Below are 26789 nucleotides of genomic sequence, written 5' to 3' on the forward strand. Positions count from 1 at the left end.
TAAGGAAAATGCGAGTTAGAAACAAAACCCCAGAACAAGGATGTTTCATGGTTTTTTAATTCCACTGTGAGCATTTCTCAAGGCTCCAGTGAGAGATATTCTTCTGTCTGGCAGCTTCATACAAATCTGTTCAGAAGATATTGTCTTATCCCTCTGCTTTGTTCACAGAAACAGCAAGAATGAGTCTGATTCCATACAGGCTACAGGGCTAGTTTTTTAGGCTGGTATTTAAAAATTTAAGAATTGGGTTTGAATGAAGAATGAAGTTATTACCACCAACAACTAATATGAGCAGTATAGATCTTCTTCTGACTTTACTACATGAAATTTGGAGGATTTTAGCCATTGCATTTCTCAAACAATTAATGAAAAATCTCTGCTTTTGCCAGACCCATTCTTGGTTGCATCAGTTTAAATTCTGAGTGGCTCCATTGAAACCAGTCCCTTGGATGTTTTCAATAATAATATAATGTTCATTTACAGAAAGTAATTACAGGTTGCTATTTAGAAGAGGCGGCTGTCAGGATCTCTGCTTACTGCATTTGTATTTCTTCCTAGGCATTACATTCCTTTGCTTCCAAACCTCCCTCCAAAGAGAAGTCTGCATCTGTGTAACATGCCTGCTGCCTTCTCCATCCAGCTGAGAGTGAAATTGTGTGTGAAAGAGGAGTCAGGGTACCCTGTCTGGCACACAGCGCAGATTACCAAGACTCCTGCACTGGCTGGCAGCTCAGCTGCGTGCTCAAGGATGCTGCATCTGAAAGTCCAGTTCTTGGATGACTCCCAGAAGATCTTTGTAGTGGATGTAAGTGGCTGTCATATTATTGTTTTGTTCTAATTACTGAAGTCATTGCTGCACCAAAGGATTGCATAACCCTCAGATGGTCTGTGATAGCTTCTCGTTTTCAGCTTTGGAAAAAGGAGCGTGTAGCCTTGTCCTCCTCGTATGTTTCAGCGCTTACGCGCGCAAGCTGCCCACTGTCATTTGCATCCCGTTTTTAAAAAGTGGGGGAGATGGGTTGGACTCATCCGGTGTCATCAGTTTGAAATCAGCCAGGATGGGGTGCATTTTTGGCAGTCTGTCTTCGTTTGTCTGGATGCCAACATTAAGCCTCAACCAGGAAGAAAAGTCTGGGTCCAGGACAAACATAACATATTTTACCAAATTGCCCCTCGGGGGAAAGCTCTGTATGCTTGTCTTCATGGAGACAAGGCTGATGAGAAAAAAGAATGGAGATCAGAAGCAAAGAAAATCATTGACTCATATTTACTCTATAACAGTACCTGGAAAAAACTAGAGTTATTAACTATTCACAATTAATAAATATTAACCTTGAATATTAACCTGTAAAATCTGCACTAAAATATTAGCCTTTAATTTCTACATCGTTACAGCTTTGTATGTAGCTAAATGCAAAGTGATATTACTGTTTACATCTCTTTTTAGGAGTGATTGAGAATATACTGTAGATTAACATGCTAAGGTCACATTCAAATAACATTTAACCAAATCTATTTCAGTACATAGTTCTCTCTCCCCAGGGACCATGTTATTTTATATAAAGTTATTCAAATGATAATGCATTTCCTAGGAAATATTTTATAACATAGCCTGTAGGTTAGTTTCTTTGCAATTGCATTTCTGAATACAGTAATTCCGGACTCTGAATAAGTAGGAAGATTTTTTTTTTTTTAACTTTTATTGAGTTACATGAATGGAGCAGAGGTATGGAGTCAGCTTGCAAATGAGGTGTTTTTAAACCTGCTGAGTTTTTCCCTGACTAGATCGGTGTGTGTAGGGTGAGGGTTCAGTGAATGCTGCTAATACCATAGTGCTGCAGTTTGTCCATCTCTGTGTTCTTCTTTGCACAAGACATTTATGGCACTATCGCCCGACATGACACGTTATTGCAGAAAATAGCCTCCATTAGAGCAACTGCTAGTCATTTCCTGTTGTTTTCCTACATGGAGCTGTATTGGAAACCCCTTTTAGGCATTTGCTGCATTTGCGGTTACGATAAATGAGGAGCTGAATTAGTGACTTCTCCAGAATAAAAAGACCGCTCTAGGCTAAGCTTTGAACAGATAATACAAGCAACTCAAACGTGACTCTTCCTAAACCCTTACTGACTTTGGAAAGCTCTCTCAAATGTAGAGTGCTTTAGTGTAATGGGAGGAAGAAATACAAAAGAGACCAAATGCAAGGGCCTGGTTTCCCACTGTCTGGTACCTTGGGTAATCATTTGCACCTGTCCCACATGGACATAAATACCATTGGTGGGACTGGACAGGTCGGATCTGATGTTCCATACACTCACTTTGCAGCAGAGTAAATAGCTACACAAGGGTGCCAGCTGGTGGAGAATTGTCTCTCTTTTTGGAAAATTAAGACCTTAAACAGCTAGGGCAAATGTTTCTGCTGCTAGCAAACCCCTCCAACCCAGCGCAGCTAGCATTTACTTCAAGCTCAGGAGAAACTTTCAAAATGCTGCGTTGCCTCATTTCAGAGGAGCACATGCAACAGAATCAGGGTTAGCAGCCAGGTTTGACACCCAGGTTTGTCCTTTATCAGAGGTGAAGGAAGCAGTGTCTGAATCTGCAAACCAGGGGATACCACGTTTTACCTCCTACCAGCATTCTTGTAGGGCTCGTTGGTTTCCTTCTAGCAGCAAAATCCCCTGGGGGTGAAGAGATCCTGTGGATGTGGAGTGGCTCCTCCCTCCCCCCGCCCCAAACCCAGAAGCAGCAAGGCAGATGTGGGGGGGGGGGGTTCTGTGACACTCCCATCCAGAACATCAGAGCAGGTGTCCCTTTGCAGACTCTCCAGCAAGCCTTTTCCCTTCTATCTCCAGGGAAGCTGTGAGGCCATTGGCTTCCCCCCAGGGTTATGCAACGTGAGCCCCACCAGTTACTGCTGCAGTGGGGGAGCCCCCACCAGCGTTAGCCTCCACTGCTTTCTGCTGCGGCGTTTTGCTGCTTGTGTAAGGGGAACAGTCTGCATCTGCTGGCTGCGTCCTCGGTCCAGTTCCTGCTTGCTCTGAGGGCCTCGCTCTGACCCTAGGTGATGAGGGAAGCCGCAGGGCTCCTCTGAATGCTCTCTTCCATGCATGCTCTTCTTCCCATCTGACAGCAGAGCAGAGCACAGAGCCCATGGAAACTGGCAATGAAGGAGGCCTGACCCTATTCATTTCCCCAGGGGCAGGCACAGGGCCGAGCCCAGTGCTTTCCCCAGAGATGAGGTGCCCACCGTTCCCTGAAGGACGACTTCATGTTCTAACGGATCGCACCGTTCCGAAACTTCTAGCCATATTCCACTTCATTTCATCCCACTGCGCATAGTTCTCCCCCGGTTGCGTCGCCCGAAATTCCCGTTTTCCCATCCTGGAGTCCGTATTCTTCACGTGCTTGCAAAGAGCTCGACCCCTCCTCCACTGTTCTGAATATGAATTCTTCCCTCTCCTCACTGGTCAGTCCCGCCGGCTCCTTAGACATTTGTGTTGCTCTCCTGTGAACCCCTCCTTGTCCAGGTGCCCAGAACGGAGCGCTGCCGTCCCCGGGGAAGGTTCCCCAGTGCCATGCAAAGAAGGGACTGTCACCTTTCTGCTCCAGTGCTGTGTATGGTTCTGTTTTGCTGCGTGCTGCCAGAGCCAGCCAGTCCCTTTGCGTGTTGGTTGGCTGGTTTGGCTGTCACAGACTGTCGGTCTGTCCTGGCAGCGGTGATCTTCCTGATAACACCATCCTGGCCACTATGGATGTAGAAGCCCTCTACACCAACATTCCACACAAAGATGGACTACAAGCCGTCAAGAACACTATCCCCGATAATGTCACGGCTAACCTGGTGGCTGAACTTTGTGACTTTGTCCTTACCCATAACTACTTCACATTTGGGGACAATGTATACCTTCAGATCAGCGGCACTGCTATGGGTACCCGCATGGCCCCACAGTATGCCAACATTTTTATGGCTGATTTAGAACAACGCTTCCTCAGCTCTCGTCCCCTAAAGCCCCTACTCTACTTGCGCTATATTGATGACATCTTCATCATCTGGACCCATGGAAAAGAAGCCCTTGAGGAATTCCACCATGATTTCAACAATTTCCATCCCACCACCAACCTCAGCCTGGTCCAGTCCACACAAGAGATCCACTTCCTGGACACTACAGTGCTAATAAACAATGGTCACATAAACACCACCCTATACCGGAAACCTACTGACCGCTATTCCTACCTGCATGCCTCCAGCTTTCACCCTGACCACACCACACGATCCATCGTCTACAGCCAAGCTCTGCGATACAACCGCATTTGCTCCAACCCCTCAGACAGAGACAAACACCTACAAGATCTCTGTCAAGCTTTCTTACAACTACAATACCCACCTGCAGAAGTAAAGAAACAGATTGATAGAGCCAGAAGAGTTCCCAGAAGTTACCTACTACAGGACAGGCCTAACAAAGAAAATAACAGAACGCCACTAGCCGTCACCTTCAGCCCCCAACTAAAACCCCTCCAACGCATTATTAAGGATCTACAACCTATCCTAAAGGATGACCCAACACTCTCACAAATCTTGGGAGACAGGCCAGTCCTTGCCTACAGACAGCCCCGCAACCTGAAGCAAATACTCACCAACAACCACATACCACACAACAGAACCACTAACCCAGGAACTTATCCTTGCAACAAAGCCCGTTGCCAACTGTGCCCACATATCTATTCAGGGGACACCATCACAGGGCCTAATAACATCAGCCACACTATCAGAGGCTCGTTCACCTGCACATCCACCAATGTGATATATGCCATCATGTGCCAGCAATGCCCCTCTGCCATGTACATTGGTCAAACTGGACAGTCTCTACGTAAAAGAATAAATGGACACAAATCAGATGTCAAGAATTGTAACATTCATAAACCAGTCGGAGAACACTTCAATCTCTCTGGTCACGCGATCACAGACATGAAGGTCACTATCTTAAAACAAAAAAACTTCAAATCCAGACTCCAGCGAGAAACTGCTGAATTGGAATTCATTTGCAAATTGGATACTATTAATTTAGGCTTAAATAGAGACTTGGAGTGGCTAAGTCATTATGCAAGGTAGCCTGTTTCCTCTTGTTTTTTCCTACCCCCCCCCCCCCAGATGTTCTGGTTTAACTTGGATTTTAACTTGAAGAGTGGTCAGTTTGGATGAGCTATTACCAGCAGGAGAGTGAGTTTGTGTGTGTATGGGGGTGGGGGGGATGTGAGAACCTGGATTTATGCAGGAAATAGCCCAGCTTGATTGTCATGCACATTGTGTAAAGAGTTGTCACTTTGGATGGGCTATCACCAGCAGGAGAGTGAATTTGTGTGGGGGGGTGGAGGGTGAGAAAACCTGGATTTGTGCTGGAAATCACTTTAGATAAGCTATTACCAGCAGGACAGTGGGGTGGGAATAGGTATTGTTTCATATTCTCTGTGTATATATAAAGCCTGCTGCAGTTTCCACGATATGCATCTGAGGAAGTGAGCTGTAGCTCACGAAAGCTTATGCTCTAATAAATTGGTTAGTCTCTAAGGTGCCACAAGTCCTCCTTTTCTTTTTGCTTTCCAAGTATCATCCTTGGCTTGTTGCTCCCTAGACACATGCCTTTCCATTTGGTTAGATTAGGCTGGCGTTCTCTGTCCTGGTTTCTAATCTCTCTCAGCCCCTCTCTACCGGTTTTCTGCCCTGCCTGAAGTTCACAGTACCTCCCAGGTTGGGAGCCTCTGAGACCGTAATGAACGTGCCACCTATTCTATCGTCCCCGCCATCCCTAATTTTGTTAGGCTCCTTAATGGTGATCAGTGTCGGTAAAATCTTCCTTAGGGAAGATTGCTAAGCCAGTGAACACTGCACTTCTGTTCCAATCCGTTCTGAGAGCCTAGTTCCGGCCCTGAGACCCAGTGGGGAGCTGAGACACGTGGCTCCCAAGTGGCGGGGGAGAGAGATGAGCTTGCAGGGTGCCAGCAGTGGAGCGTGCTCAGCTTTGTTGCTTTCTGCTCCGCACAAAGGCTGAACGTTTGCAGAACTTGCTTCTTTGCAAGTATAATTTGCTACAGGGCAAGATTTGTCTGAAAACCAGCAAACCTAATTGCCAGGCAGAGCCAGCAAAGGGCACAAATTTGATTACATCCTCCTGTCCTTTATCATGAGGCAAGGCAGGAATGTACTGCAAGGGATTTAATAGAGCTGACTGCCCTCCATTTGTGAGTAGTTTCACATGCATGTGGACAAGGGGGATCCAGTGTATTTGGATTTGACAAGGTCCCTCACCAAAGCCTCTTAAGCAAAGTAAGCAGTCGTGGGATAAAAGGGAAAGTCCTCTCATGGATTGGTAACTGGTTAAAAGATAGGAAACAAAGAGTAGGAATAAGTGGTCAGTTTTCAGAATGGAGAGAGGTAAATAGTGGTGTCCCCCAGGAGTTTGTACTGGGACAAGTGCTGTTCAACCTATTCATAAATGATCTGGAAAAGGGGGTAAACAGTGAAGTGGCAAAATTTGCAGATGATACAAAATTACTCAAAATAATTAAGTCCTAAGGAGACTGTGAAGAGCTACAAAGGGATTGCACAAAACTGGGTAGCTGGGCAACAAAATGGCAGATGAAATTCAGTGTTGATAAATGCAAAATAATGGACATTGGAAAACATAATCCCAGTTATACACACAAAAAGATGGGGTCTAAATTAGCTGTTACCACTCAAGAAAGAGATCTTGGAGTCATTGTAGATAGGTCTCTGAAAACATCCACTCAATGTGCAGTAGCAGCCAAAAAAGCAAACAGAATGTTAGGAACCATTAGGAAAAGGACAGATGATAATATAAAGCCACTATATAAATCCATGATATGCCCACACCTTGAATACTGCATGCAGTTCTTGTCACCTCATCTCAAAAAGATACATTAGAAATAGAAAAGGTACAGAGAAAGGCAACAAAATGATTAGGGGTATGGAACAGCTTCCGTATGAGGAGAGGAAAGACTGGAACTGTTCAGCTTGGAAAAGAGACGACTAAGGGATGATAGGATAGGGGTCTGTAAAATAATGACTGGCATGGAGAAAGTGAACAGAGGAGGCAACCTAGTGACAGAGGATGTGGAAAAAGCGAATGTACTCAATGCTTTTTTTGCCTCTGTCTTCACGAACAAGGTCAGCTCCCAGACTGCTGCACTGGGCAGCACAGCATGGGGAGGAGGCGATCAGCCCTCTGTGGAGAAAGAAGTGCTTCGGGACTATTTAGAAAAGCTGGACGAGCACAAGTCCATGGGGCCGGATGCGCTGCATCCAAGAGTGCTAAAGGAGTTGGCGGATGCGATTGCAGAGCCATAGGCCATTATCTTTGAAAACTCATGGTGATCGGGGGAGGTCCCAGACGACTGGAAAAAGGCTAATGTAGTGCCCATCTTTAAAAAAGGGAAGAAGGAGGCTCCGTGGAACTACAGGCCAGTCAGCCTCACCTCAGTCCCCGGAAAAATCATGGAGCAGGTGCTCAAGGAATCAATTCTGAAGCACTTAGAGGAAAGGAAAGTGATCAGGAACAGTCAGCATGGATTCACCAAGGGCAAGTCATGCCTGACTAATCTAATTGCCTTCTATGACGAGATAACTGGCTCTGTGGATGAGGGGAAAGCAGTGGACGTGTTTTTCCTTGACTTTAGCAAAGCTTTGGACACTGTCTCCCACAGTATTCTTGCCAGCAAGTTAAAGAGGTATAGGCTGGATGAATGGACTATAAGGTGGATAGAAAGCTGGTTAGATTGTCGGGCTCAACGGGTAGCGATTAATGGCTCCATGTCTAGTTGGCAGCCGGTATCAAGTGGAGTGCCCCAAGGGTCGGTCCTGGGGCCAGTTTTGTTCAATATCTTCATAAATGACCTGGAGGATGGTGTGGATTGCACCCTCAGCAAGTTTGCAGATGACACTAAACTGGGAGGAGAGGTAGATACTGGAGGGTAGGGATAGGATACAGAGGGCCCTAGACAAATTGGAGGATTGGGCCAAAAGAAATCTGAGGAGGTTCAACAAGGACAAGTGCAGAGTCCTGCACTTAGGACGGAAGAATCCAATGCACCGCTACAGACTGGGGACTGAATGGCTCTGCAGCAGTTCTGCAGAAAAGGACCTGGCGGTTACAGTGGACGAGACGCTGAATATGAGTCAACAGTGTGCCCTTGTTGCCAAGAAGGCCAATGGCATTTTGGGATGTATAAGTAGGGGCATTGCCAGCAGATCGAGGGACATGATCGTTCCCCTCTATTCGACACTGGTGAGGCCTCATCAGGAGTACTGTGTCCAGTTTTGGGCCCCACACCACAAGAAGGATGTGGAAAAATTGGAAAGAGTCCAGCGGAGGGCAACAAAAATGATTAGGGGTCTGGAACACATGACTTATGAGGAGAGGCTGAGGGAACTGGGGATGTTTAGTCTTCAGAAGAGAAGAATGAGGGGGGATTTGATAGCTGCTTTCAACTACCTGAAAGGGGGTTCCAAAGAGGATGGCTCTAGACTGTTCTCAATGGTAGCAGATGACAGAACGAGGAGTAATGGTCTCAAGTTGCAGTGGGGGAGGTTTAGATTGGATATTAGGAAAAACTTTTTCACTAGGAGGGTGGTGAAACACTGGAATGAGTTACCTAGGGAGGTGGTGGAATCTCCTTCCTTAGAAGTTTTTAAGGTCAGGCTTGACAAAGTCCTGGCTGGGATGATTTAATTGGGGATCGGTCCTGCTTTGAGCAGGGAGTTGGACTAGATGACCTCCTGAGGTCCCTTCCAACCCTGATACTCTGTGATTCTAAGTGTTATTTACCCCTTCCCATAACACAAGAATCAGAGGTCACCCAATGAAGTTAATAGGCATCAGGTTTAAAACAAACATAAGGAAGTACTTCTTCACCCAACGCACAGTCAACCTGTGGAACTGATTGCCAGGGGATGTTTTCAAGACCAAAAGTATAACTGGGTTAAAAAAAGAATTAGATAAGTTCATGGAGGATAGGCCCATCAGTGGCTATTATCCAAGATGGTCAGGGATGCAACCCCGTGCTCTGGGTGTCCCTAAGCTTCTGACTGCCAGAACCTGGGAGTGGACGACAGGGGATGGATCACTCAGTAATTGCTCTGTTCTTTTCATTCCCTGTGAAGCATCTGGCATCAGCCACTGTCAGAAGACAGGATACTGGGCTAGGTGGACCATTGGTCTGACTCAAAATGGCCATTCTTAAGGTCTACTGATGTTCTTATGTAAGATTCTGCAGAAACAACAAAGCTGTTAGTCTCAGTCCAGTAGCATTGGGCAAGGGTCTGAATCACCAAAACTGTTACTGGTACTAAGGGCTCATTCCCAGCCCATAGTGGAAACACTCCCATTGACCTGAATGGACACTGGATCATGTCCTACAACCTAGGCCGGACTGTGGGAGAAACCGCTGCATTTTAATATGGCTGTTGCTAGCACAGTTCTAGCATGGTGGAGGAGTCCTTCTGAGAACTGAAACAGCTAACACCCCGAAGATCAGGACTCTCTTTCAGCAAGCGCATAGGTATGTCTGGATTGGGATATGCCAAATTGTTTTATCGGCCTGCTTATTGTTGCATCTGCATAAGCACATTGCAGCAGCATGCAGGCTGCTTGCAATACTGCTATTCTTTGTTGTGATGGTGGTGGACCCAGTCAAATGGGGAACCTTTTTATGCCTACATGCGGGGAGCTGGATGCTGGCAGGATCCGTGCCTGGCTGAGTGGGGTTGTCTTTATTCTGGAGTGAGTTTCTTTTGGAAGATGGCAACTCCAGTCCTCTTCTGGAGGTATTCACCGTTCTCCAGAAATAACTGGGCATCCTTTTGGGTGGTTCCTCCAGCCCAAACAGCTCCAGGCCTGGCTGAACCCAAGGAAAGAAAACTTAGCCTGCCACTTCCTCTCGCCACTGAGCATTCATAGCTGGGGCTACACTGGCCCCCGGAACAGGCTTACGCTGGTTCCTTTGCACAAGCCGTGCTTCCTGCCACTGGGCGGACAGAGACAGCTGCAGCCCGGAACATCCAATTCGCCTCTTCCTGTGGTTACGAGCATGGGGCATCTTGCCTCTGAGATGGGGCTGAGTTTGCGACTCGTAGGCTCACATCCGAGCCCTCCCGTCGGGTTCCACTTTCATGGGATGTGTAGTTCAGACACAGCTGAATACCTCTAGAACGCAACAGTGGTCTGGACACTTTGGGTAGACACAGCCCTGATGGAAAAGTCCTATGAAAATCACGCTGAATACCTCCAGAATTAAATCGTCATGTCCTTTCCGTAGGTGACATATTTTCAAGCAACCTTAAAGCATTTTGGAGCAGGGGTAGAATTCTCAATCATACTCCAAAAGATTATTCTGAAAAACCTATAGAAAGATGAACAAACTTGATAAAAAGTTTAGAAACCCTGACCCAGGAAGGAAGGTTAAAAAAAAATGGATATATTTTATCTTGAGAAAATAAGATGGAGGAGAACCTGATAACAATAATCAAATATGTTAAGGGCTGTAATCAGTTGTTGTGCTATCCCGTTCTCCTTCTCTTCTTTCAAGATCCTCCTTCAAACACTCTGCTCTCTGTGTGCCCATGAGCCCGAGGCCCCACCTCTCACAACAAAGGCGTCACTTCCGCTGAAAGCGTTACGCTAAGCAGACTGGAAAGTGTCACAAAACTCAAGGGAAATGTTCTGTATTGCTGACCCCAAGTATTAAAAACTCATGAGTCAGGACTCCCCACAATCATGAGATTGGCTTAAAAAATGAGATTTAAAAATCAATAATAAACTGGGAGGGGAGACATTTGTTTTTCCGTTTCTGAACCATGAGGGTAGAAATTTGGCTCCAACTTGGAATCAACTTACACACCGCCCTGTGCCTGAAGCCCTTTGTACGCTGCCTGCATTGTCACCTCTTGGGGCAGGCACCATCTATTGGTGCCTCTCTCTAAAGGCCTCGTACGCTGATGCTGTCTAAATAACGATTGAGTGTGTTAATTAGGAATGAATTACGTCCCACTCCTCCATCAGCGACTTCCACACGTTCCTTCTGCTTCTCTAGCACTGGTCGTCTCTGACAATGAGGCTGCCCCGTGATGTGAGCATTTCCTGACCTCACAGGACGCCCGCTGGGAATGAACATTTTTTGAAGTAATTAATACAGATGCCGCCGCTGGCAGCCTCCAGCTGCTTAGCAAAGTCGGAATGAGGACGTCCCAAATGTCGGATAGCAAGAGGAGAGTCTTCTCTTTTGATTTTAAAATAGCATCTGAATCAGCTTGCTGGATCCTGTGAGAGAGAGAAGCTGAGCCAAGGAGCTCAAGGTGTTGACAAGTGTGGTATCTGGACGGCCTTACGTTCCTTTCACTTGTAACCTAAGTCCAATATTTGGCTCAGTCTCCAAATGCAAAATGCTGGTCGCCCTCTGCCCCGCCTTCCTCTCACACTTCCTCCTTTCCTGACTCATCCCTGGGGAAAATGGACCTGTCAGGCTCGACCTTCTTTGGTTACCTCATAACCTGGAGGTCACGCTGCCTGGTGAGGACGGGGTGGCTAGCGGCTGAGTGTCGGTCTGCTATTTCTCCAGCCTTGCCTTGGGGCACTGTCGCCCCACAGCAGTGTTTCTGGGGGTACTCGCTGGGCAAACTCCTAGTATTAGTTGTTTGTATTACAGCAGAGAGGCTGAATGAGGTAAGACTCCCTGACACTAGGCACTGAACAAACACAGGGTAAGAGGCAGTGGTTGCCTGGGAGAGCGTACAATCCAAGCTAGACCAAGGGTGGGAGGGACTCAGAGGTGCAGAGAGGGGAAGTGACTCGCCCCAAAATCACGCCATAGGTCAGGGTCAAAGCAGAGCCTGGCACCTAGGTCTCCTGCCTTGTCCCCTAGACACCCTCCCTCTCGTGACACTGCAGAAGTGCTGGCTGCAGGGACAGCAGGTATGCGGGGAGGTTCTGGGCAGTGACTGTTTGCCGAGTTTCCCACAGCTTGGGAGAGTGTCTAGGATTAATTCTAGCTATTTACTAGTCACTTATTTATAGTGTCACTGGAACACTTTCAACGCTTTGGAGATATTGGGGTTTTGTCCCCAGCTAGTGTCTACTGGCATAGCTCCACCCGTGGCAAGGGAGTACGTCACACCAGCTGGGGCTGCGGCCCATTGTCCATGGGCCCTGCCTCAAGGTGTCTGAGCCCAGCCAACAGTCGGGCCGCACTCACTCCTTTTTGTTCCGTTTAGGGCTTGGTTACCAGTCAGGCTCGTCATAATGTGCACTAAAAAGCACATTCCCGAGAGAGGGCAGAGGCTGATAAAGAGGAAAGGCGTGACAGGAGGAGTGGTAAAAGAGAAAGGACAAAGGGTGAACAAGCTAGTACAGCAGAGGCAGGAGATCGGGAGATAAAAGTTCCTCTCTCCTCCAAGAAAGCCGTGACGCACGCTCTTCTGGCGTAAGTGATGTCGTGTGTGGTGTGAACCGAAGCCTGAAAGTGAGTAATACCCTAGTGAGAAAACCGCGAGCGCGTCTCTCTTCCGGCTGCCCATCACAGGCTATAATGCTTGACAATTCTAGCATGGAAATAAACAATTATAATTGTTTTAATTATCCTTGTGATCTAGTAATTTTGAGGCAAATGAGGCATGCTGGAGCAAGAACACTATTATTATGCTGTCACTTTGCAGCAGGCTTAGCACACGGGGCTAGCAATTCCACTCCCCCGGGAGCTACAAAGGGTTGCTATTAGCGTGCAGCATGGACATATTGCTCTGAACAAGTTGCAGTTTTCAAGTCACCTCCCCTTCCCTCTAGGCAGGAACTCTGCAATCCCTTGGCCTGCCAGTGCTATTTCCTGCCTAAGTGTTTTATCTCAGGATAGTCACTTTGAAGTTAAGGCTCATTATTGTCCTGCTTTAAACTTGCTTTCATACGAAACCCTCTTCATTTCTGAATGTTTATTATTTTGTAAGAGACCAGGAGAGTGAAGTAGAATCATAGAATATCAGGGTTGGAAGGGACCCCTGAAGGTCATCTAGTCCAACCCCCTGCTCGAAGCAGGACCAATTCCCAGTTAAATCATCCCAGCCAGGGCTTTGTCAAGCCTGACCTTAAAAACCTCTAAGGAAGGAGATTCTACCACCTCCCTAGGTAACGCATTCCAGTGTTTCACCACCCTCTTAGTGAAAAAGTTTTTCCTAATATCCAATCTAAACCTCCCCTACTGCAACTTGAGACCATTACTCCTCATTCTGTCATCTGCTACCATTGAGAACAGTCTAGAGCCATCCTTTTTGGAACCCCCTTTCAGGTAGTTGAAAGCAGCTATCAAATCCCCCCTCATTCTTCTCTTCTGCAGGCTAAACAATCCCAGCTCCCTCAGCCTCTCCTCATAAGTCATGTGTTCCAGACCCCTAATCATTTTTGTTGCCCTTCGCTGGACTCTCTCCAATTTATCCACATCCTTCTTGAAGTGTGGGGCCCAAAACTGGACACAGTACTCCAGATGAGACCTCACCAATGTCAAATAGAAGGGAACGATCACGTCCCTCGATCTGCTCGCTATGCCCCTACTTATACATCCCAAAATGCCATTGGCCTTCTTGGCAACAAGGGCACACTGCTGGCTCATATCCAGCTTCTCGTCCACTGTCACCCCTAGGTCCTTTTCCGCAGAACTGCTGTCTAGCCATTCGGTCCCTAGTCTGTAGCGGTGCATTGGATTCTTCCATCCTAAGTGCAGGACCCTGCACTTATCCTTATTGAACCTCATCAGATTTCTTTTGGCCCGATCCTCCAATTTGTCTAGGTCCTTCTGTATCCTATCCCTGCCCTCCAGCGTATCTACCACTCCTCCCAGTTTAGTATCATCTGCAAATTTGCTGAGAGTGCAATCCACACCATCCTCCAGATCATTTATGAAGATATTGAACAAAACCGGCCCCAGGACCGACCCTTGGGGCACTCCACTTGACACTGGCTGCCAACTAGACATGGAGCCATTGATCACTCCCCGTTGAGCCCGACAATCTAGCCAGCTTTCTACCCACCTTATAGTGCATTCATCCAGCCCATACTTCCTTAACTTGTAAGGAATATCTTAAGGTAATATCGTTTACTGGACCGACTTCTGCTGGTGAAAGAGACAAGCTTGTGAGCTACACAGAGCTCTTCTTCAGATCCTGAAGCACTTTGAAAAAGGAGGGGAAATGTGATCTGCTAGTGTCTGGGGCTGGGCACTAGGACACCTGGGTTCTGTTCCCCGCTGTGCCAATCGATCATTGGGAAAACTCAGGTAACCCACTTAAGCGTGCTGGGGGTAAGTTTACCAGATACAAACGGTCGTTGGCCTCGAATGTCAAAGAGTTTTGCAGACCGATGAAAGCGTCTGAAGTGCACTGACACCCTTGGGTGCAGGGCAGTCTGCACCTGCAGTGCCTTAGTAAAACTACTCACAGTTCTGCAGGAGACACCTGTATTTCCAACACTGCAGCCGCTGTGCACCGAGCTCCCCCAAAGCCTTGGATTTCAGCCCCTTTCGTTACAGAGAGAGACTACTGAGGCATCCCCTTACCTTTTCCCAAAGGGCGAAAGATTCTTTCATTTGCATCTAGCCAGCCCCTAGAACTGGCCAGAAAGGACATCAGTGTAATAACGCTTGCCCTGATTGACAACTGGCTGACCCAGGTGGGGAGAGCCCTGCCCTGCTTCAACAGCCTGTGACAAATGCAGCCAGTTCAGAGCCAGGCGGACTCCTTGGCCAGGGACTTGGCTCCAGAAAAAGTGGATGGGATGGTTTGGATGCCTGAATTCCATTAATTTCAATAGCCAAATCCTGCAGGCAGCTTGCAAATCTCAGGTCAGATGGACGGTCCCTTGCACAGCTCTGGTGTTAGAGGAGTGAGCACCACTGGGTGCTCATATTTTGGCCAGTCCATTTTTCAGCTTCCTTTTCTCACTGCAGGCAGAATTTTTCTTTCTTCTTTCCCATCCTTCCCAAGATGTTAAAGGAACGTCCCCAGCTTTTCAGCAGGGCACCTTATTAATTTACCAGCTCTCCGGCAGCAGATCCGTGTGCACCAAGAAGTTACACAGGTTTGATGTTCACTTCCAGCTCGCGGGTGAATTAAATGCTTTTGCCATGGCAACCCTGATTTCACATGAGATTTCCATATGGTGGGTTCTGAGCATAGCGCATTTGTCTTCAGGAAACATCACTGCATTGTCTGAACCGCTCTGTCTCCTGCAATAGCTTCTGCTAAAAAACAGCAAAATCAAATAAGATTTTGTCCAGATTTTTTTTCATGCATCTGATTCCTGGGACTTATGAAAAACTTTTCTTATTTTATTCTCCGTGAAGAGTTTTAATTCAAAGGACTAAGAGAATGACACATGCTGCATTTAGCAGTTCACGTCCAGCTCAAATGCAGCGGCAACTCGCCTTTCTTGAATAAGGTTTGTCTCTGGATCATGCTGCTGGCTTAGGTGAAAAAGAAACATTTCCAAGTTTTCAAAAATAGCCCAATGACACTTTTTAAAAACTCTCTGAAATAAAATATTTCTTCTGTTTAATACCTGTCGTATGTCAGCTACGTGATGAGCTGGGGTGGAATTAAGGTTTTACGGCTCTTTTTTGGGCTGGCCAGAATAACCTGTGTCGTGCACTGCGCCAGCATGTGGTGGAATATAATCATTAGAAAAGCTTGATACACTTTAAGACGGTGGCACGTGAGCCTTTGCATGTGCCCATTTGTAGGTGCCCATCTTAAAGGGGCCTGACTTTCAAAGAGTGGGTGCTCCGTGTGAAAATCAGACTGTGTGTGTGTGTAATATCTTTCACTGGCCCAGCTGTGTGTACTCATGCACTCTAGAGGCAACTCTTTATACCAGTGAAACTCTCCTGACTTCAGTGGAGTCTCGCCAGCATGAGCTCTGATTCAGGCCCATGGCCGAAGCAGGACTTGGACTTCGGTTCTCTGCTGTGCATGTTACATACGGACAGCACCTGACAAGGGGAAGGAGACAGCAGAGGCGTGTGGGGGCAGTGTAAGGCATGCAGAAGAATATAATAATTACGAGACGTCTGTATATAGGAAGTGTATGTTTGTTTTATTGTATTTGTTATTTTAATTGAATTATTATTTGTCTCATCCCAAAATTGTGCTGGCTACTTTGCAGGCAAGACATCTTAGCCCAGGGGCCCGTAAATAGCTTCAAAGATTCATGACTGGAGTTTCTTATTGACATCAGTGACATCAGTTAACCTCTTGCTCCGGACATTGCCCACTGCGCTGCTTCTAATGAGCTTTTTGTTTGCTAGCAAAAGTCGTCTGGCAAGGGGTTGTTCAACCTGAGCTGCAGCCACCTGCACCTTGTGGAGAAGGAATACTTTGGACTGGAATTCCAAAGCCAGGCTGGAAACAATGTAAGTAACATTCTTTGATAAGGCCAAGTTCCCACTGAACGAAACACAGCAATAGCCAAGGGCAGCATTCAGCAGTCCCAACCTTCCATTGTTAGATCGCTTTTACCTTTCAAAAATATGTTCCGACAGACATCAATGTTGCAAAGCAAAGGATTTAAAGGTGGGAAATGTCCGAAGCAAGGCTGCCATGCAGCGGGACTGCTGCCACCGTGTGCATAGGCAGCGTGATACAGTCTTTAGTGACACGATAACACACATCACATTGCTGGTCCTGCTTCCTTTTCCTGACGTCTGCCCCTGACCCCAGCGCCTTCCCATCCGCCCACCTGCTCTGCGCCTCTCTGTCCCCACAACCTGCCCTTCCCCTCCCCGCTCTGCTCCTCTCCTGCCCCTCTTCTACCCGCCCTGCCTATCTCTTGTTTGACAGCCACATAGAGTTGCCAGGCGTCCGGTTTTTGACCAGAAGACCAAGTCGAAGAGGGACCCTGGCGGCTCTGGTCAGCACTGCCGACCGGGCCATTAAAAGTCCGATCGGCGGTGCTGCGGGGCTAAGGCAGGCTAGTCCCTACCTGTCCTGGCACCACGATGCGCCCTGGAAGCGGCCAGCAGGTCCAGCGCCTAGGCAGGGGGGCCATGGGGCTCTGCACGCTGTCACCACGCCCAGCACAGGCTCCGCAATCTATTGGCTGGGAACCGTGGCCAATGGGAGCTGGGGGGGGGGCATGCCTATGGGCAAAAGCAGGGCATGGAGCCTCCTGGCCCCTCCGCCTAGGAGCTGGACCTGCTGGCCGCTTCCAGGACACAGCGCAGAGCCAGGACAGGTAGGGAGCCTGACTTCGACCTGCTGCGCCACTGAGTGGGAGCCACCGAAGGGAAGCCTGCACCCCAACCCTGTGCCCCAGCCGTGAGCCCCCCCCCATCCCCGGGCCCACCCTAGAGCATGCATCCCCAGCCGGAGCCCTCACCGCCCCCTGCACCCCAACCCCTGGCATCAACCTGTGGCCCCCTCCAAATCCCTCAGCCCCACTCCACAGCCTGGAGCCACCTCCTGTACCCCAAACCCCTCATCCCTGGCCCCAGCCCAGAGCCTGTACCCTCTCCCAGACCCCAACCCCCTGCCTCAACCCAGAACCCCCTCCCACATTCCGAATCCCTTGGCCTCACCCCCCAGCCTGGAGCCCTGAACCCCTCATCCCCAAGCTCGCACCCCCAGTTAGAACCCTCACCCCCTCCCGCACCCCAACTCCCTGCCCCAGCTCGGTGAAAGTGAGTGAGGGTGGGGGAGAGCAAGCCACCGAGGGAGGGGGAATATAGTGAGCAGGGGGTGGGGCCTCAGGGAAGGGGTGGGGCTAGGATGTTCAGTTTTGTGTGATTAGAAAGTTGGCAACCCTACAACAGCACCTGGAGGCCCAGGCCAGAGTGGAGCTGGCTGGACGGGGCTCTGAACAGGCACAGTGAGAGATCGTTACTGCACCCAATTGCCCAGGCCCAGATCCTCAAAAGGACGTAAGGCGCTGCACCCCCACTGGTTTCGGTAGGCGCGAGGCACCTGTGAAGACCCGGGCCTTCCAGCCTGACCACTGACACCACAAAAGGGGGAGCGGGGAGTCGGGACACAGGGAGGGGAGGTGACTTGCCAGGGGGCACACAGCAGATCAGTGCACGCAGAGCCAGGAATGGAGACTGGGTCTCCTTGTTCCCCGTCCACTAGACCACACGGCCTCTCTGTGAAGAGGGCGGAATAGGGATGTTCAGATGTAACTGAGAAGAGTGGAAACTTCTGCCTATCACAGGGACGATAAGTGGTGGGGGGGTCACACCAGCTTGAGAGCTGCCCCTTGTTGGCATGCTGCAGCGGCCCTGCGGCGTGACAATGTGAAGGGGCAGGTGCCGCGATGCAGCGCTCCATTGTGGGCAGGGTGGAGGGCTGCTGCGGGACAGCACCGCATGCTGACCCTCACAGACCTTCCGGGCTCTGTCTCGGGCCCAAAGGCGGAAGCGGCTGCAGTGGGGAGCGCGTGGCTCATGGACGGCACTTTAGCCACCCTGGTTTCTTAGAATAACTTTATAGTAACCTTCAGAAAGCTCTGCCGGGCAGAGTGGATGCTGGGGGCACAGGCTGTGCCATGACCCTTACAGGCATAGGGGCTTCCCAGAGTGCTTTCTGGCCCACTCATTTATCAGCGGACCTGTTCAGAGCCTACATGTGTTTTTTAAAAGGGATTTTAGTCTCGATCAGGATTCTTACCCCCCCCCCATTTCTTCTTGTTGCACAATGAGATTCCTGCAGAACAGGCACACCCCCACCCCCACCCCGGGCATTGCACAAAAGCAGAAGTAAAAGTGGAAACTATCAAAATTCTTGAGTGTCCTGGTCCTAATTCTTCCCCTAAGGATAAGAGCGATGATCTCAAGTTGCAGGGGGGGAGGTCTAGGTTGGATATTAGGAAACACTGTTTCACTAGAAGGGTGGTGAAACACTGGAATGAGTTACCTGGGGAGGTGGTGGAATCTCCTTCCTTAGAGGTTTTTAAGGCCCGGCTTGACAAAGCCCTGGCTGGGATGATTTAGTTGGGGTTGGTCCTGCTTTGAGTAGGGGGTTGGACTAGATGACCTCCTGAGGTCCCTTCCAACCCTGATATTCTATGATTCTAAGTTCCATTGACTTCAGTGTGCTCGAGTGACTTCCTCCTGTCTTGCAGTGGGAGAACACGGCCCCATCTGGGTTTATTATTCTTCCCTCCCCCATTACTGGCAGGTCACTCTTTAGTTTTTTCTTAGCATCAGCAGGCCTGTATCTTTTCTACTTTCTCTCCTGACAGAAAGAGTTGTGTTGTTTTTATTAATACAAACCCAGCACTTCATGCTGTGTCTTCACCAACTTCTCCATTGCTGTTATTGCAGGTTTGGCTGGAGCTTCTAAAACCCATAACAAAGCAGACGAAAAGTAAGTGTCTAAGGAATAACCGTGGACTAGCCGCTGCAGACAAATGTCAGCTAATACCAGAAGTCTCACCGGCACATGCGTGAGCTGGCTGAGGCTTGGGGACATGGGCTTTCAGGTTCTGGCATTTGCTTGGGTTCACCTTGTGCTGCGGAGTTGGGTGAGGCTGTTGGCCAAGCTTCAGGTTCCATTCTACATCCTGATCACGGTCTGTCAGCAGAGCAAGGGTAATGCTGTCCTGTCTGTAACAAAAGTCAGGCTGCGAGATCCTGGCAGCTCACGTGCCTGCTCAGTGTTGGGCCAAAAGCTACTCTTCTGTCTGGAGTGTAGCTACATGTGCATAGAGCCGTGATACTCAGACCTCAGTGATTCAGAAGCCAAATGAGTGAGTGACATTACCCCAAGGAGCCCCGGTGATGCGAATTCATTGTTTCATTTACTATAGTACTCTTCATATATAAACAGCATGGCGGGGAAATACGCAGTGTACATATAGATTATTCTCACAGCAAACAAGTTGATAAGTTTGTGCAAGTTGATAACTTAATTGGTTAATAACACAGTAAAAGCCTCCTGACTGGTTAATAACAGGCTGGTTAATAAGGAAATCACCCCGTGTTTTAGGACCATGTGCTGTAAAGAGCCGCAGTAAAGCCCCAGTTGGGGCTCACAGTATAGCTCTAAGCTGGTCTCTGCAACCCTTACACAAGCAAAGGGGCTATAACTGGTGACATTCACTCCGCTGCACAGGCTAGCCCGGGTGGAGGCCAGTGTGTAATTTGTGCCAGGGCTGAGCCCCGGCCCCTCTGGGCCTGCTGCATCAGTTATGAATGTAAACAAATTGCTTGAGCCTGGCACCTCTGTCGTTACAATTAAGCACTGGCCTGTGCATGGTGTTGGCGGCAGCTAGGCCTGGTGCTGGGCTTCTGCAGGGAGAAGCATCCCATCCCAGCTGGGATTAGCCCGAGGTGACCTGCAGACTGCCAGCCACAGAACCAATCATCTAAACCATTTCCCCATCAGCTTAGATTACGATTTTCAAAAATGAATTTGCAAGCAAGATCAAGCTCAGGTATCTGCTGCACTGAGCCCCGTGTGAAATCGTGGTTCCTGTTTGCAGGAGGTGAGGCTGCAGAACAAAGCATCGGGGCTGGATTGCAGCATTGCCCTCCATGCATTTCAACGTGAGTGAAAGGCCTGGCACAAGCACCTGCTTCGTGGCTGTGACGTGTCGGCTCTGGGCTGGCCTGGGTGATTTGCCACAGCTCAGAAGCAGGTGTGCCGCATTCTCTCAGGCTGGCCTGACCTGCAGGCTAGAAAATGCAGCAGCCCCTTTGCAGGTTTTGCATACGCATGTTCTGTTGCGTGCTGTCCTGCATGCCGGTCAGAATGGACTGAAACACAGCTGTCCCCAAGGTGGTGGTGCCCCCACCCCCTTCCTGACCCCTCCCTCCTCAGCGCTGCCATTTCAGAGGCTGCTGCCATATCACTGCCTGTGAATTTCTCAGCTTTTCCCTGCTTCAAGGTGACTCCTGTCTTCTATTCAAATGTCACCCCCTGGGCTCTGAGAGGAACAGGTGATTCTACCCTTAGTCCAGTTGCAGGGAAGCCAATACTTTTGTATGTAGCTCCCGGAGTCCCCTCGACCCACACAGTGGAAGGCAGGGGCAAGGCTGCAGACCCAGCCGTCGGCTTTCTGGCTCCACATGGAAGGCTCTGTACACACTACAGCTGAGGTTGGTCTAAATTACGTGGCTTGGGGGGGTGACTATATCACCCCCCTGAGCAACGTGAGTTACACCCACCTAAGCGCTGGTGTGGACGGCGCTGTGTCTCCGGGAGAGCGTCTCCGGCTGCCGTAGCTACCGCCGCCTCGGGCGCTGGCGTCATGAAGTCGACGGGAGAACTCTCTCCTCTCCGATCGGCCTAGAGCATCTGCCCTCGCCGTGCCGCCGTCAGCTCCGTGGTGTAGCCACCGCCTTAGTCTCAACAGCTGTGTGTCCATTATTCCACAAAAAGGCAGCTGGGGCCCGGGAATCAACTCCACTGCAGTCTGGCCATTTACCGGTGCCCTTTCGTAGGCCACCTCGTTCCGTTTGGGTTTCCCTTCTAGCCCACCTGTGGCCGAGACACAAAGTGCTTTAAAACTCTGTCAAGCCCACAAGTCTGCCCTTCTTTAAACCCACCCAGATGCCTGCAGGATTTATCTGGGTGGAACTGTGGGCAGACGTGGGTGCTGGGAATATGGTTCCCCATAGGATTTTCTCAATGACATGCCTGCCAACAGCCCCTCCCTGCCCAAAACAACCCTGCAATTACACTGATCTGAGTTGACCCTACAGTTCTGATAGCAGAATTTGCCCCTCAGTGCACAAACTAGCCTTTGGAAGGATTGTTTCTTCCTTACACCTCCTCTGGGCCCTGCAGAATGAGCTGGTTACATTTTCTGTTTGTATGGGATTTCATTGCACACCCGTAACTTCGGTATTGTCTCGATGGGAAGGGCTGATTCAGAATAGATGGCAGACCAGAGCCCCACTGTGATAGGCACATTAAGAAATGCTAAACACGATTGTTTGAACGTCGGGCACTGCGGTCCTCTTGAATTCAGTGGGCAAAGGAGCGGCACGATGGGCCCAATCCTGTGAGGTGATTGGAATCCAATGGGAATTGCACTTGCTCTGCGGGGGCTCAATCCAGCCAGGCACTGAGCGCCCTGTCCCCAGTCCAGGGCAGCGCTCAAGCATGTGTTTAATTTGAATCGTTGGGGTTACCCTGTTTACGGGAGTGGGGCTGTTCTTCCACTGAGTTCAATAGCACTGCTCATGTGGCTCAAGTTGAGCCTCTGCTTAAGTATGTGGCTGGATTGAAGCCCCGGCTCAGCACCCTGCAGGATCACGTCCCCGACCCGTCAGGGCCGAATTTGTAAGGAATCAAAGTGATTTACTCCCTGGTGTGCGTGGGTGCAGGGTGTGTGAAGAGATTTGTAAATGTTCTCAACAGACATTTGAAATAAAACTTATGAAGATGTTGTGTTTTAAGATCCTAAGGAGGTTCTTTTCAAATTTATGGTGAAATTTTTCCCAGTGGACCCTGGACATCTGAGAGAAGAGTTGACAAGGTAGGGCACCATTTCTTTTCATGGTCTACATTTTTATTCGCTACTAGAGGCTTTGTAACGCAGTCTTCGTTGTCTAAATCATTCAGTGTCCATAGCCAAAACAAGCCCCCTAGCAATAGTCATGTTGACTGTCGGTGCAAATTTATATGTTGCAAATATTTCTTTCTCTGACCCTCTGTTTAGAAACACAAACAATTCTGCCTAATCCATCATCTTTATTTGTCCATTAGCCATAGCCATATACTGCAGATTTTTATTTGCTAAGCATTGATTGGGGTTCCCCGTGATCTATAAATCTGCTGCAGAATCCTACCTTTTAGTGCAAAATTGTGCTCTAGAACATAAGTTTTTATTTAAAAAACAATTATGTTTTGGAGAAAACATTACAGACATGAACTAAATATAAAACCAACGCAGCAGCTTCATGCAGATTCTTTAGCCAACCTAAGACAATAGCTCTGAGAGGTGTGACCTGCCCCATAGTTCGAAGTGTTGTATTCACTCTGAAACCTACAGATTGCCATTCAAATGCCAGTGTTATTTCTCTGATAAACACCCAAGTGACACACCTCATTTCACAATCCCAAACTGCTTCCCACACACTGGGTGTCGAAAGCTTCAATTGTTCCTGACCTTGCTGCTAAAACCACCAGTGTCTACAATGCTTCTTTACAATGTGTAAAATGATCTGAGTTTAAAATCAAAATCACACCAGGATACTGGTTGATTGTCTTGGTCTACGATGGACCTTGATACGTTTATGAATGGGGTTACATGTTAGGGTTTTCTGCAATAGAAGGGGACTGGACTCTTGGGTGGTCAGTTGTCAGGTTTTCAACCAGAAAGTCCAGTTTCAGATCTACTGGCCAGGCGCCCAATGTCTAGTTACTGTGGGCGGGGGAGGTGCCAGGTCATCACCCGCGCCAGCCCCTACTCAGCCAGGGCTGCTTCCTATCTGCATCAGACGGCTGCAGCTCCCAGTCCGCTCCGAAGGCGAGTCCCTACCGCCCCCTTTTCCGTCATCCCCTTTAACTTCTTCTCTTCCCTCTGGGGAAACTATCAGCTCATGTCTTTACTTCTGGCACAGCCTGCGAGGCAAGTGACTCCCTCCGCAGGCCCTACCTGGGTTGGTTTCGCAGCCAGGCCAGCAACAGAGTTCTCTGATTTGAAGAAATCCCTGTCCACAGTGGTAATGAAAGAACTGTTGGGAGTAAAACGAGATCCACTTCAACTGAGACTTGAACAGTTCCTTTTAGCCTTTATTCTGGGCATTTTAAGACAACGCCATGATCACTTTGCCATCACATATACATGCAAAACCCGATATGGCAAGAACAACAAGTGATATAGTTACCTTTCCTGGGGACAGGGTGACTTTTTCAAATCTCTGGTCTCTGCTGTGTTCTTCCCATGTGTCCTCTCCAGTCGCTTGGGGTCAGTCATTTAACTTTCTCCTTGGTTCTGTAACTTTGAACAGACTCAGTTTGCCCATCTGTGTACCTTTCTAGTATGACTTCCTCAGTAAAACATTCTCATGCATAAATCCCCTAAATTAATACCCTTTTGCTTAGCTGTCCACTTCTGTCCTTCTCCTCTTTGCTGTCAACCCCACTGGCTCCAGCCAGTGGTTTTTATCTTACAGCAGGTGTTTATTCTTCTGTCTGGTCTGTGTTTTGTGGGCTTGGGTTTTACTTATTAGCTTGCTTTGTTGGGAGGGCCCTGCTGTTTGCACAGACCAAGGATTTTACAGCTAAGACACACAAGCCAGTTTCATTGTTACGTAACCCTGAAGCTGTTCGGCTAAGTTCTGAACTCAGTAGAGAGACATACAAAGAGTGAAAATCCCTTTCTCTTTTCTTATCTCTAATAATCATTTCTTGAGCATTCTCAAGTCCGCTCTCTGCCAAACACACCCCATGACCCTGTTCTCTAGCAGAGCCCTGCTGGAAAGCGCTGCGTTCAGACATGGTGGTGAACCAGCATGGTTTGGAGTCCCGTGTGTACCAGCCCGTCCCATCTCCTTGATCCAGGAGCGAAAAGAGGGCCACCAGCCATGCACTTGCCCCTCTTCTGGGCCACTGAGCGCTCATGGGGTCTGAGCCAGAGCCCATCAGTCTCCGTGGAAACACTCCCATTGACGTCCCTGGGCTCTGGGTCAGGCAGACAAGAGGCAGGGGAAATGGGGACAGTTGGACCGGGGCCTCAAAAATGTCTGTGACTGACATGAAATGGGCCGGGGAGGGGCCACAGTGAACATGATGTATCAGGATCCAAATGGTCTCTTGCCGGGCCCGCGTGTACTGTCTTCCATCTGAGTATTGCCCAGAGATTTATAAACATCCACACTGATCCCGGCACGGCCACTCCGAGCAGAGCTGGCAGGTGAAGGATCTTGGCTCCTTGCAGGGTTGGGCCTTTCACTGGTGCAAAGCCTAACTGATTCCTGGAGGGTCCCCTGTCTAGCAAAGTCCCCGCTGCAGGAGGTGGGCTGGCTGTGTTTCTTAATAACTTGTCTGAGCTGGGAGCGGGAACATTTGCTCTCTGTCAGGAAACTCTTCTCTCTTCCTTTGCAGGTATCTCTTTACCCTTCAAATCAAGAGGGACCTGGCAGTCGGGAGGCTCCCGGGTAGCGAGAACAGTGCCGCTTTGCTGGTGTCGCACCTCTTGCAGTGTAAGGACAGACGAGCATGCTCTAGATCCGCTCTTGTTCAGCCAGGGTGACATTCTCTGGCCTGTGTTATGCAGGAGGTCAGCCTAGGTGATCACCATTGGCCCTCTTAGCCTGAAAAACGGTGCATTGTTGTATTGTTCCAAAAGCCCGTTTCTAACTATTCACTTCCAAACCATGGCTTAGCTTACAAACCAACCCCTCTGCTCTGCTCTGGATGTCAGGGCAAAGCAGTGGATGTCTGACAAATGCTGTCTGTTTGCCCGGTCCTTGCCCGTAGCTGAGTGCAGTAGCAGACCCTGACTGCAGTAGACTCACTATTATATCCCGTCATCTGGCTTTTGCAGCCAGAATTTTGAGTGAAATCAGCCTAGCATGCTTCAGCGTCGGCCTGGCCACAGGAGAGCAAGCCTAGCAGCAGCCTTGGGAGACTGCTTTCAGGAGAGAGGGGTGCAGCTCAGGGGTGAGCCAGCTTCTTCTGAAGTCCCTAGGAATCTTTCCCTGGCTGTGACGGGAGCAGGAGCAAGCCCAAAGGCGCCAGCTCAGCAGAGCACTGGAGCAAGGGGGCTTGAACACGTGCGTAAAGGGCTTGCGGAGGAGGGCGGAGTTGCTGAACTGGAGTGCAGTGAGGCGAGTTAATGTGTGTTTGCAAAGACGGTTCAATGCTCAGTGTGCCGCCGTTGCCCAGCTGTGTTCCCTGAGCTTTTGAATCGGAAGCGTCTGTACATCTCAGAACAGCAGGGAGGGCGTTACCAGAGTGGAAACAGCCTTTGGCTAGCAAGATGGCCCAGGCTGTTCAGTGTCCCTGGGGCGACCAACTCTCAGAGTCTCCCACACCATGGTCCAGCCAGGGATGGCTTGTTCCCTTGGCCTTCAGCCCTCCCCAAGAGTCACTGCATGGAGCCTGCATGGCCTCCCACAGGTCAAAGGGCCACCACTCATGGTCCAAAATGGAAAGGTTGAGTGAAGGCATCTGGATCTCCACTTAGAGCCTGACCTTTTGACCCTTAGTCACGTGAGCAATCCTTACAGTCACAAGTGAGGTTGGAAGGATGAGGCCCTTAGTCCGGCTTAGCTAGGCCCACATCCGCTGAGGGGCTGAGTGCCCCTGATAAGGTGCTGGGCCCCTTCCATGCCCATCAAAGCCCTTGAGGCAGAAAGAGCCCTGTTGTCAGAACAGTGTGTCACTGGTTCTTCAGGCCAGCTCCCGTCGAAGCTAACAGCAACTCTCATTGATGTCAGTGAGACAGGACCAGGTCCTCAGTGTGGGTACATCAGAAACATCACATTTAGGAAGAGCTGGTAGCTGGTGTTCTCTGTCTTGGCTGTTTCCATCCCGCACGCACCATGTCTATGTCCTGGCAGGGATCAGCGAAGTCACTGGTCTCTGAATACTTGCTCAGTTTGCCTGCTGTGGTCTCCTCAATGGACATTGCTAAATGCCGCTCTTCGTTTCTTTCCGTACAGCTGAGCTGGGGGACTTTCATGAAGAAACAGATAAGAAGCACCTGGAGAGCCACCAGTATTTACCCAACCAGGAATATTTAGATGATAAGATCATGCATTATCACCAGAAACATGTGTGAGCATTTCATCCA

General features: G+C 49.2%; 1 protein-coding gene across 3 annotated transcripts in view; it reads left to right on the forward strand.

Moving 5' to 3' along the window:
* The first annotated feature begins 550 nt into the window (after positions 1-550).
* The window catches only part of FRMD7 (FERM domain containing 7), a 34170-nt gene continuing 7931 nt past the window's right edge, over positions 551-26789 (forward strand). For 2 of the 3 annotated variants that reach the window (XM_084639853.1, XM_084639854.1), the window contains exons 1-6: positions 551-805; positions 16354-16458; positions 19363-19405; positions 22445-22523; positions 25097-25194; positions 26659-26773. In XM_084639853.1, the coding sequence (XP_084495979.1) occupies positions 617-805; positions 16354-16458; positions 19363-19405; positions 22445-22523; positions 25097-25194; positions 26659-26773 (629 nt within the window). In that variant the 5' untranslated portion in view covers positions 551-616. The remainder of the gene's footprint in view (positions 806-16353; positions 16459-19362; positions 19406-22444; positions 22524-25096; positions 25195-26658; positions 26774-26789) is intronic. The other variant, XM_084639855.1, reaches the window with a different exon arrangement.

Source organism: Lepidochelys olivacea, assembly GCF_965140295.1.
Source record: "Lepidochelys olivacea isolate rLepOli2 genome assembly, chromosome: 9".
NCBI classification, from domain to species: Eukaryota; Metazoa; Chordata; order Testudines; family Cheloniidae; genus Lepidochelys; species Lepidochelys olivacea.